This window comes from Herpailurus yagouaroundi, unplaced genomic scaffold (assembly GCF_014898765.1).
Source record: "Herpailurus yagouaroundi ecotype Mexico unplaced genomic scaffold, PumYag 202, whole genome shotgun sequence".
Lineage (NCBI taxonomy): Eukaryota > Metazoa > Chordata > Mammalia > Carnivora > Felidae > Herpailurus > Herpailurus yagouaroundi.
This window is the reverse complement of record NW_024412433.1, coordinates 8,282,401-8,294,919: the sequence shown is the minus strand read 5'-3', so window position 1 is coordinate 8,294,919 and position 12,519 is coordinate 8,282,401. Positions and strand designations below refer to the sequence as shown.

At 45.2% G+C, this 12,519-nt stretch overlaps 1 protein-coding gene across 11 annotated transcripts in view; it reads right to left on the bottom strand.

Moving 5' to 3' along the window:
* Positions 1 to 5,108, bottom strand: part of LOC121014441 (general transcription factor II-I repeat domain-containing protein 2-like) — a 21,925-nt gene extending 16,817 nt beyond the window's left edge. For 5 of the 11 annotated variants that reach the window (XM_040450707.1, XM_040450711.1, XM_040450710.1 and 2 more), the window contains exon 1: positions 4,828 to 5,108. Coding sequence is in view for 4 of the 11 variants with exons in the window: in XM_040450715.1 (XP_040306649.1) it covers positions 4,250 to 4,318 (69 nt within the window). In the remaining 7 variants the exon portion in view is untranslated. Of the gene's footprint in view, positions 1 to 4,249; positions 4,349 to 4,810 lie in introns of all 11 variants that reach the window. The other 6 variants (XM_040450708.1, XM_040450705.1, XM_040450714.1 and 3 more) reach the window with 3 other exon arrangements.
* Between the last annotated feature and the right edge of the window lie 7,411 nt (positions 5,109 to 12,519).

Genomic DNA, 12,519 nt, shown 5'->3' with positions numbered 1-12,519 from the left:
AAAAAAAAAAATTAAAAAAAAAAAAAAAAAAAAAGATGGGCAATTAATAGAAGCACTGTCTTTATCTTGCCAGTGCTAACTAGAACCATGTCATAATACAGGGAAGGCATTACTGGTGTTATGGGCTGAACTATATCCCACTAAAATTCATATGTCAAAGTCCTAATCCCCAGTATCTAAACATATTACTGAGAGCGCCTGGGTGGCTCAGTCGGTTAAGCATCCGCCTTTGGCTCAGGTCATGATCTCACGGTCTGTGGGTTCAAGTCCTGTGTTGGGCTCTATGCTGACAGCTCAGAGCCTGGAGCCTGCTTCAGATTCTGTGTCTCCCTCTCTCTCTGCCCCACCTCCACTCATGCTCTGTCTCTCAAAAATAAATAAATGTTAGGGGCGCCTGGGTGGCGCAGTCGGTTAAGCGTCCGACTTCAGCCAGGTCACGATCTCGCGGTCCGGGAGTTCGAGCCCCGCATCGGGCTCTGGGCTGATGGCTCACAGCCTGGAGCCTGTTTCCGATTCTGTGTCTCCCTCTCTCTCTGCCCCTCCCCCGTTCATGCTCTGTCTCTCTCTGTCCCAAAAATAAATAAACGTTGAAAAAAAATTAAAAAAAAAAAATAATAAATGTTAAAAAGTTAAAAAAAAAAAAAAAGAATATTACTGTATCTGGAGACAGGCCTTTAAAGAAGTAATTAAGTTAAAATGGGGTTGTTACACTGGCCCTAATCCAATATGACTGCTGTCCTTATAAGAGATTAGGCCACAGATGACAGATGAATGACTACGTGAATAAACACTGAGAAAGCAGACATTTACAAGCCAAGGAGAGAGGCTTCAGAAGACCAAACCCGCCAACAGCTTGATCTTCAACTTCCAGTTTTCAGAACTGTGAGCAAATAAACTTCTGCTGTTCAGCCACCCAGTCTGTGATATTTTATTAAGGCAACACCAGCAAACTGGTGTATATATATATATATATAGCCCTCAATCCACATCATAGGAAGAGATAAGTACATGTGATTAGCATTACTGATTATGAACACAATTTATAGGCAAGCAGATGAGGGGGACCAGTGCATCTGGGATGGTAATGATGTGGGATCAGGGAAGTTAGGTGAAAGAGATTAGGGTTTTATTTATTTATTTTTTTAATCTATTCATTTTTAGTAATCTCTATACCCAACGTGGAGCTCGAACTTACAACCCAGAGATCAAGAGTCACATGCTCTACTGAGCCAGCCAGGTGTCCCAAAAGATGAGGGTTTTAATGAAATAATTTCAATGAGCCAGCTTTAGGTTCTGGTTACCTTAAAAGTTCATCTAATTGCAACAGTATTACTACATGCTGCACTAATCAAGGATTATAAGAACCACACTTTAATGACCAAGGGTGACCAGTGTGAACAGTCGAGAACCACATCACATGCTTATCAGCCTAAGAAAAATATTATGTGACTACTCCTGTTTTCCTCTAAGCTATCAGAGTCTGAGTTCCAAAGCAAAAGTTGCATTCACCAATGGGAATGCAAGCTGGTGCAGCCACTCTGGAAAACAGTATGGAGGTTCATCAAAAAACTAAAAACAGAACTACCCTACAACCCAGCGATTGCACTACTAGGCATTTATCCACGGGATACAGGTGTGCTGTTTCGAAGGGACACATGCACCCCATGTTTATAGCAGCACTATCAACAATAGCCAAAGTATGGAAAGAACCCAAATGTCCATCTATGGATGAATGGATAAAGAAGATGTGGTATATATATACAATGGAGTATTACTCGGCAATCAAAAAGAATGAAATCTTGTCATTGGCAACCACGTGTATGGAACTAGAGGGTATTCTGCTAAGCAAAATTAGTCAGAGAAAGACAAAAATCATATGACTTCACTCACATGAGGACTTTAAGAGACAAAACAGATGAACATAAGGGAAGGGAAACAAAGATAATATAAAAACAGGGAGGGGGACAAACCAGAAGAGATTCATAAATATGGAGAACAAACTGAGGGTTACGGGAGGGGTTGAGGGAGGGAGGATGGGCTAAATGGGTAAGGGGCACTAAGGAAGCTACTCCTGAAGTCATTGTTGCACTATATGCTAACTAATTTGGATGTAAATTTTAAAAAACAAAAAATAAAATTAAAAAAATAAAATAATATAAAAAGTTGCATTCACCAAGAACTTTCTGGCTGATCGGTATGGAAAGCTAATGCAATGTATAGTGACCATCATAATACATTAGATGTTCTCTTAACTGTGTCTAACCATCATATAACATATCTATGGCTAGATTAAATGACAGTCTCAATTCCAAACAGGACTTACTAACTTGCCATCCATGAAATGCCAAGCATGTGTGGCTAGCAGGTTCCTCTATAGTACTCAAAATACACCCGGGCATTTCTGTTCCATATGGCTAAAGTATATCCTTAAAAAGCATCAATTGCATTTGTTCCAAACCTGCAAGTGACCATCGTATTTGCAGTTTCAATTACATAACCAAATCATACAAACCAATCATGCAAAAAGTAAGTTACTAAATCTATGAAAACCAAGTTGAATGCTTTGGGCATATTAGATAAAGCTTAAAAACCTGTAGTCAGGTTAGGTGTGGGTGAGCAGCCATAAAAGGATGGAAAAAATGGTAAATATGTAGGAGTATTCAAATTGCTTTATTAGTAGTCTTTCTGGTTTTCTTTGCTCTAAAGAAACAAACTTGGGGCACCTGGGTGGCTCAGTCGGTTAAGCATCCGACTTTGGCTCAGGTCATGATCTCAAGGTTCGTGAGTTTGAGCCCCGCGTCAGGCTCTGTGCTGACAGCTCAGAGCCTGGAGCCTGCTTCAGATTCTGTGTCTCCCTCTCTCTCTGCCCCTTCCCTGCTCATGCTGTCTCTCCTTCTCAAAAATAAAATAAGCATTTAAAAAAAATTAATAAAAAAAGCAACAAACTTCAGGGCGTCTGGGTGGCTCAGTCAGTTAAGTGTCTGACTCTTGATTTCAGCTCAGGTCATGATCTCACAGAGTTCAAGCTCCACATCTGGCTCTGTGCTGACAGTGCAGAGTCTGCTTGGGATTCTGTCTCCCTCTCCCTCTCTCTCTGCCCCTCCCCCACTCGCGCTGTCTCTCAAAATAAATAAAAATAAACTTAAAAAAAAAACTTCAAATTACAGAAGATGCACTTATGGTGTACTTTGCACAGGGAAGACAAATTATTCCAATGCTGAACCCAAAGTCAAAGACAAAACCTTAGTCCCACATCAAAGGATTGCTAAATGAATATATATTTAATGTTTTAAATTAAAATCAAACGGTATGTGTGGATAATTTACTTTTGACTGATTAAAACAACTACTAGACTGAATAGGGTTGAGGAAAGTTTCTTTTATACAACTGGTTGCTCAAAGTGGACAATAAATGATTGTTGACTGCCTCTTACAACGAATGCTTGGGGGGAAGACAAAAAAAATGAGCTGGGAAGGGGTAAGGGCTTTGGATTCTGCAGAACCATAGATAATCCTGGCTGTGTCGCTTATTAGTTCTAAAACCATGGGCAAGTTAGTTAATGGCTAAATCTGTTTTCCCATCTATAAAATGGGGCTGATGCCACCTGCCTAATATGGTCACTTAATGCATTAAGCCCGAGCATGGTGGCTGCAGACATGAAACATTCACTATTCATTAGCTGTGTCCTCACTCATCCACCTCAGTTCTTTCAGGACTTAACTTAAACCCGTCCATATTCAAATGCTAATACAGAGGCTCCCAGCCAGAAGCCGAGAATGTAGTAGGGACCTAAACATTTGTCAAAAGAATAAATATGGAAACAGAGATGTTTGGCGGGCATACAAACTAAAGAAATTTAATGGGGCAGTCTGACAAATCAAGAGATTTCCTTTCAAGCCAGTATTTCCAGGCAACCAATATCACTTTTCAAACAAAAAACACTTTTGCATTCCCCCGAAACAAACCTCACTTCTCACAATGTATCATTATTCTTTTTACAGGACACGGGTAGTTGACTCGATAAGATTCTGTTTGGAATTTCTGCATCTATGCTCATGGGAGTGGTCTGTAATTTTTTTTTCTAAAAGTGACTGTCAGATTTTAGCACTGAGTCTAGAGGGTGGGCTTGTGAAACTAGTCAGAGAGTGTTCAGGATACCACTTTTGAGATTAAACAAGGCAGTTTAGCTCTTTTACTCTGGATTCTGACAGTAGTAAGTCATTATGCTACGTGCTGTTTATATAATTACCTCATGTCTACTTCCATCGTCTGACATCTCATCTTCCCCATATTCTATCTCCTTTGGAAAAAAACTCATTTTCTTCAGTTCATCTTGCTTTTTTTCCTGCTTAAAATGGACAAGATTATTAGGCTCATCACAGGGCCTTTGACATTCCATGCTATGTACGTTTTGCCTCTAGTATCTGCCATAAGTTTCAATTTGTAATAAATTCTATTTGTAAGAATTCTACTTGTAATAAAATTAGGCCCTATCCTAAAGTTAGTTATATTTGGAATATTTTGCTCACACTGGGGAGTAACAAAATATATCGAAAAAGATAATTTTTGGTAAATGTCTGTAGGTCAGATGTCCCATACCGTGACTTCTGCCAAAACCTAGAAATGGTAACTCCTCAAGGTATTAGGCAAGCTTCCAAGAATTCCTCCCTTTCCCTCTCATCGGCTCCCTTCACCACGCGTTTTCAAATAATTTCGATGTTTTTAAAAATTAATTCCGCTACCAACTGCTCAAATGAAGGCACACCGGGCCAAAATAAAGCCCCCATACAGGTAAAAAATCAGTACCTACAGTTCAAATGTCTTTACCTTTCCAGACTGAGAACTCAGTGTTAAGGAGAGCAGCGTCCATCTCTACCTCCGTCCAAATTTACAACACAAATAAGGAGTCTCGCACCAGAACCTAGAGCCGCCACTTCTCAAGTTAACCCGCACAGTCTGGTCCCTCCTTTACAGGCGACTGCGGGGGTGCGGCCCCGCCCACCCAGGGCCCAGCGAGCCACCGCGCACTGCAGAGCCGAGCAGGAAGCCCCTGGCGCCAGCAGATCTGCAGCGCCCTCCCAGCGGCCGCCCAGGACTCTAGACCCGTGCTGAACGCTCTCCGGAAGGAGACGGAGCCCTGGTGCCTCCGCGTCGGCCAATCAGAGCCCGCACAGTCTCTGGGCCAATCCGAGACGCGGGCCCCAGGAGGAGACTGAGAGCGCGAGCCTGGGGGCGGGGTCTCGAGTCAGGGCCATCAATGCTGCGCCTGCGCACAGGGCGGACATCTTGGTCGGTTTTCGTCGGTTTTCGTGGGCGGTTGGGTGTTCGGTTCAGGTTGGCGGAGTAGAAGGTGCAAGTCCTGTTAGGTTTGGGGGCCTGGCGGGTGGTCCCACGTCCCGGTACACCCTTGTCGGTGGGTCCGGAGAAAGTGAATGGCAGTCATAAAAGCAGCCACTCGTTGCCCGCTCGTGAGCAAGGGTAGATAGGTTCCAGGCGCTCAGTTAACCCGGTGAGGCCGCCACCTGCCCGTAGCCGAGAGAGGCGCAGGGCATCAGAGGCTGCGACCCGACGGGAGGGATTGGGGGGCGGTCTCTCGACCCCGGGCACCGCCGCCACGCCGCCAGTGACGTTGGTGATGGTTCTAGCCCAAATCATCAATACCTGTTTTGTGCCCGGCATAGTTGCTTTTCACACATTTTATCATGGACTTCTCGAAACTGTGATTTAGGTGTTATTAATAAAATACCATATCATTTGAAATAATGCCTATGTGTAAAAGTGAAAGATGTGATGACGCTAAGTAAAAAGCATTCTTATTAAAATCAGGAATAAGAGGGGTGCCTGGGTAGCTCAGTCCGTGCAGCATGAGACTCTTGATCTTGGGGGTTGTGACTTTCAACACCACATGTGGTAGAGAGTTCACTTAAAATTTTGTTTTAAATCAGTAATAAGAGACATATTAATAAAAGACAAAAATGGACAAAGGATACGAAAAGCAATTTTCAGAAGACGTTTAAGTAGCACAAAAGAGTGAAACCGTGCTCGACCATACAATCGTCAGGAAAATACAATTTAATAAGATACCATTTGTATCTGTCAGATTAACAGAATTTAAAACCTCAAACAGTATTTTGGGCAGTATTTTAGGATTGTGGGAAACTGGCAAATTGCTACTGTAGGGAAGAAAATACTTTTTTTTTTTTTTTTTTGCTCTATCCTCCTAAATTCTGGGTTGGGGGACAAAAGAGATAAACAAGAGAAAAGCATGTAAGTTTCTTCATCCTAAGTTTTATGTAACACGGGAGCCTTCAAAAGGAAGACCTGAAGAAGTGGTTAAGCCTGAGTGTTTTATGCTTTTGATGAAGAGTGGAGACTTGTGGGAACACAGAATGGGACAAAGGAGTATGAGCTCAGTGTGGGAAACCAGAGAAAACAGCAAGGCCTGTTGGTTCATATTCCTCATGGTGTCTTGGAGAAAAGGGTGCTCCTTTCTTCCGCATACAGGGAGGGTACCTTTGCCTCAGAGTCCTCCCTGCACCTGCTTTGTTCAAATTCATTTAGCTTAAAATATTCAATATGCCAAGGTGCCATACTTCGGGATAGTGTGCCCTGAACCCCCTCATTACAATCACTCACAGAGAACTTTGTCAATTTCCAATCAAGGTAAAAATTCTCATTCCTTATATTTAATAATTCCACTTATAGGTATCTAAATAATAAAGAAGCAGTCACACTGATAGACGTGAATTTTTAAAAAGATTTCTTAATGTTTATTTTTAAGAGAGAGCACAAGAAGGGGAAAAGCAGAGAGGGAGACAGGATCCGAAGCAGGCTCTGTGCTGTCAGCAGAGAGCCCGGTGTGTGGCTTGAACTCATGAACTGTGAGATCATGACCTGAGCCGAAGTCGGACACTCAACTGACTGAGCCTCCCAGGTGCCCCCATAATAAAATTCTTTTTAAGTTTGCAATAAAGATTTCACACATTGGGGAACCTGGGTGGCTCAGTCGGTTAAGCGTCCGACTTTGGCTCATGTGATGATCTTGAGGTTTGTGAGTTCAAACCCTGCATCGGGCTCTGTGCTGATAGCTCAGAGCCTGGAGCCTGCTTCAGATTCTGTGTCTCCCTCTCTCTGCCCCATCCCCACTCATGCTCTGTCTCTCTCTGTCTTAAAAATAAATAAAACATTAAAAAAAAGTTTAAATTAAAGAAAAAAAGGATTTTATTATGAACATTTCCAAACATACATTAAATAGAATAAAAAATGAATCCACTTTTACCCATCACCCAGGTTCAAAACTTCAATATTCTTGCCCAATTTTTCGTAACTATTCCCTGCCTTACTTTCCCCCTTCTTCCCTTCATTTTTTTTTACTTGAGCATTTTAATGTGAATCCTAGGCATCCTATCATGCTACCTATAAACACTTTATTATGTACATTAACGTGATATTGGCTTGATACCAGTTAATAGCTAGTCTGTGTTCAATTTTCTGTCTCCAAAATGCCTTCTTACTGTTGGTTTGCTTGAATTAAGATTCAAAAGTTTCTACACATTCCATTTGGTTGTTATTGTCTCAAATCATTTAAAATCTTTAATAGAAAACCTCTTTTAAGTGCTATCTATTTATTGAAGAAACCAAGTCATTTGTCCTATAGAATTTGACCTCATTCTGGATTTGGATGACACCTTTAAGGTATCTTTTTTTTCTTTAATGTTTATTTTTGAGAGTGAGCACTTGAGAGAGTGGGGAAGCGGCAGAGAGAGGGGAACAGAGGATCTGAAGCAGGCTCTGCGTTGTGTCAGTGCAAAGCCTAATGTGGGACTCAAACTCAACGAACCATGAGATCATGGCCTGAGTCAAAACCGGATGCTCAACCGACTGAGCCACCCAGGCGCCCCTCTTCATGGTATCTTGAACATATTCGTCCAACCTCAGTGTTCTTTTAAACTGGTAGTTAGATCTGGAGGCTCCGTTACATTAAGGCTCAGGGTTTTTTGCAGGAAGACTTCATGGTTGGTGGCGTGTAATTCTCTTGGCTTCCTCTAGGAGGCACTTAGGGTCTGGTTGTCCCACTTTAGCGAAGTTAAAATCGATCAGACTGTTCGGGTGTTGTCAGCTTCATCACCCATTGTAACCATTAATCTTCTACCTGATGGTTCTAGGCAGTTTGTTTTGAAAAGCAAATGATTGAAAATAATCTATTATTCATTATGGGGGGAGGGGATATGTGTGGGGGACATGATAGGAATCAAATTGCCAAGAGCCTAACAGTGGTTTATGTAGGTGTTGGGAACAGAAGTATCATTTTCATTCTGTATACTTCATTGTTTAAAATTGACTAAAATAGAAACAAAAGAAATCCTGCCTATGCATGTCTAATGAGGTAAACCAGCCAGGGAAAACGACTGGCGGGAAGATTCCAAATCCAAATTCCAGGAAGGGCAGCCAGGGAAGTGCGCAGAGTGAAAGCCGTGAATGTGGAGCGCAGTCTGCTTTGCTGTGTTTTTGCCTCCCGGTGTCCCTTCCTCCTCCTGACAGCCTGCATTCTCTCTAGGGTCCCCCCCTTCCTCCCCTGGATTCAGTTTTGGTGGAATTGTCATAAGAGAAGGTCTGCCTCTCCTGGCCAAAGCTCAGAGGCCAGTCAGACTCCTTCTCCCCCGCCTTTGAGTCTTGAGCAGCATCACTTCCTCCTGGACGCCTTCCCTCCACTGAGGCAGGTGCCCCCTTCGGTGCCGCCCCGCCCCGAGTTCCAGCTGTCAGAGCACTTCTAGGCCAGTAGGTTTGTATGCCCCGTCCTACCCCCGTACAATGGCTGGCACGTGGTGCTAGATGAATGATGCCCACATTGCTTTCATGCTGCTGGAGACACTTGAATAATAGATAAAAAGATCCCGCTCCTCTTATAGATGTTCCAGAGAATGTGGTAGCAGCTTCCAGGCCTTCCAGTCTAGCCCCAGCCTGTGGCCACTTATCCTGAGCCAGGGGACTCTTACCCAGCCAGGTGCAGCCTTCCATGAATCCCTCACCTGGGGGCTATCTACTGTCAGCACAGAGCCTGCTTTGGATCCTCGGTCCCCCACCCCCACCCCGCCCCTCCCCAGCTTGTTTTCCTCACGCTAGCTCTCTCTCTCTCTCTCTTTCAAAAATAAACATTAAAAAAAAAAAAAAAGAATTGGTATGAATCCCTCACCTGGGCCTTGGGCCTCTGTTCCTAAACAGCCCCCTAGTTGTCCTTCCCTGCCCTGTGCAGAAGCATGAAAGAGGGTGAGGATTAGGGGACTGCATTAAACGAGGTCACACAAAGGGACATTTACCTGAGAGGGTAACTACCATCCTCACACTAAACCTTGTAGATTTAGGAACCTGAACACTGTTTGGAAGGATGCTGTCTTCTTAGCCTGTGAGTTCTCTTATTTGTGCGCAGGGAGGTTGCACATTCTTTGTTTAGAAATATCAATACCTTTCAGTCCAGTCTGACTTTGGCCTAAGGCCATTCTGACTTTTAAGGCTAATTAGCTGCTAAGCCGAGATTCAAACCCAGGGGGCCTGACTCCAGAGGCCTTGCTCACCACCTCTGTACCCTACTGCTTTGTCGCACTCAGGTTCTTTTCTTGTGCTGAAGAGGTTTAGGCTGTTAGAAAAATGTACATATGTTTCTAGGATCAAATGCCTTAAATCTGTCCTCGTCTTTTCTTGCCTTGGAAAAAAAAAAAAAAGCTAGTTTTAAAAACAGTGAGAGAGAATGAAGATTAAGAAGTATTACTGTAGTTTGGGCTTTTAACAAACAGTGATAATATCTGCTCATCTTAGAAACGTATAAAGATAACCACTAGTAGAACAAACAGAATGCGTCATCTTCAAACCAGTGAACGGATGCATGTGTTAAGGTTCTTCGTTGCAAAAAACAGCCAACGACTCTGGCCGACTCAAGAAGAAAAGGAATTTATTGAAAAGCTCCCAGTAGCTCACAACAGCAACAGGAAGGCCAGAACAGCTGGCAGAGAAAAAAGGGCAGAAACCAAGGAGCCTGGGTGGCGGGAGCTCCAGGAACCAACCCAGACGGGATGCTGCTGTTGGCACTGTGGGCCTGGACACATCTGCCCCTGTTGTCACGGGTCTTAGGATCACTTGCTCCAGATAGGAGTCCCATGTCAGATCAGCCAAGCTGCCTGAGGGCGAGTCATGGGCCACTTGGTGATGTCAGCGGTAGAGTGTCCAGAATCCTTCCAGTGTCTGTAGTGGGAGCCTGGGTTTGGTCTCTTGATGAGAGTCATACACTGAGGGACTCCTGGCCCACACACACACCAGGAATGCGGTAAATATGCCAGGAAGCTCCCAAAAGGCAACTCCTCTCTACAAGGAAGTCCTGGGACAGAGAAAACTTGGTGGATCCATTAGAAGGGAACATGGGGAAGGAAGAGTCTGAGAAGTATACAACATGAGGTGGGCTCCCACATGTCAGGACTGATTTGGAAATACCATCTGACTATGTAGCAATAGATGTGAAGTGCCGTGTCCTTCACATTTTCTTTCTTTTTTTTTTTTTTTTTTTTTTAGTTTATTTATTTATTTTGAGAGCATATGCAGGAGGGGCAGAGAGAAAGAGAGAGTCCCAAGCACTGTGGAGCCTGATGCGGGGCTCGAACTCACCAACCATGAGATCATGGCCCGAACCAAAATCCAGAGTTGAACACTTAACTGACTGAGCCACCAGGCGGCCCCTGTCCTTTACGTTTTCTGAATAGATACTTAAAAGAAGGAAGAGTGGGAAAATGCAGCTTTGTTTGTTGAGACTAGTCTTGGGACTGTGAATTCCCAGAGAAAATAAACCTTCTGAGAAGGATGATTCCAGCATGTTCACCTTGGCGCTTAGAGACTCTGGCATAGAAGGTTGCGTGTGACCTGGCAGAGAAGGACCATGGGATGTAGGACACATCCGAAGGGAGGTGAAGATGGGAGGAAGCTGATGAAGTGGAGGAAAGCAGAGCAGTCGAGAACGAGGAAGGCTGGCTGAGGTAGAAGAATAAATCTATCATGGGGGAAGAGCAGGAAGGAGGCTGTCATGGTCAAGAGTTTCCCCCTTCCAGAAATGGAAAAACTCCTGGAGGTCCTGGGAGTGAGGATGTCACCAAGGAACCAAGAGGCGGGGTGGAGGAGAGGTCTCCAGAGCTGAAGGAAAGATCAGGAACTGAAACAGGGCAGCAGTGGGACATCCATGTGGCCTTCGATGCCTCCCAGGATAATGGCAAGAGTGGAATAGATGGAGGGGCGCCTGGGTGGCTCGGTCGGTTAAGCGTCCGACTTCGGCTCGCGTCCTGATCTGAAGGTTTGTGAGTTTGAGCCCCGCATCGGGCTCTCTGCTGTCAGCACACAGCCACTTCAGATCCCCTGTCCCCCTCTTTCTCTGGCCTTCCCCCTCACACATGTGCACTCTCTCTTTTTCAAAAAAGGAGTGGAGTGGATAGGAAGTAGAGAGAGCCCCAGCTCTTGAACACAGAGGAGGAGGGATGTGGGTGACCGTAGCCAGGAGGGGAGGTGGCTCGAGCCCCAGAAACCCCAGACACTTAAGAAGAGTCGGGGACCCCTGGCCTGGGAGTAGCCCCGGGCGCTCCGGGGAACGCTGCCCCACCCTGACCGGTGCAGAAGGGCCTGCCGCAGGGGACTCACTGCCGGGGAGTGGGATCCTGCTGGCTGGCCTTTCCACCTCCATCCCTTTTGCTCCAGGGCAGAGCCCAGAGTGGTTTTTTTCCACTTTCCATGGTAACTGGCGACCTGTGACAAATGGGACCCAGCCACTGACACGCTGGGGAGACACTTGAGAGACAGGCATCGAGTTTACACTAAGGGGAGCCATGCCTTCTGATAAGTCACGTCTCCACCTTCCCTAGTCAGCCCAGCACTGCTCTGCAGCAGACCTCCCATAACCGCACACTGGCCCAAGCTCCTCGGGACCATAGGTCATCTCTGACAGTCGCTTGAGAGAGGCCCCTGGGAGCCCACGGTTAGTCTTTGGGAACCGCAGGCTCCAGCCTGGAGTCCGGGGCCTGGCTGCTCCCCCTGGCCAGCCTGGAGCCCCCCGGGAGCTCACTTCAGAGGCGACCTTCTGTGCTGCTTCTTTTCACAAGCCCCTCTCTCTGAAGGCCCCCGTCTGTCTTCCACACAGTGGTTACCTCAGGAGAGTGAAGCTATGGGTGGTCTCTAACTTTCCTCTTTTCCTTTAGACTTAATCCTTCCTCCCTTCCTCCCTTCCTCCCTTCTCCCTTCCTCCCTTCCTTCCTGTGCTGAGAGAGAATGTGAGCAGAGGAGGGGCAGAGGGAGAGGGAGAGGGACAGAGAGAATCCCAAGCAGGCTCTACACCCAGTGTTGAGCCCGACGCAGGGCTCCATCTCATGACTTGACCCAAAATCAAGACTCGGATGATTGACTGAGCCACCCAGGCACCCCTAGCCTTAATCCTTTCTTTAAAAAAAAAAAAAAAATTGTGGCAAAATACACATAACATAAAATTTACCATCT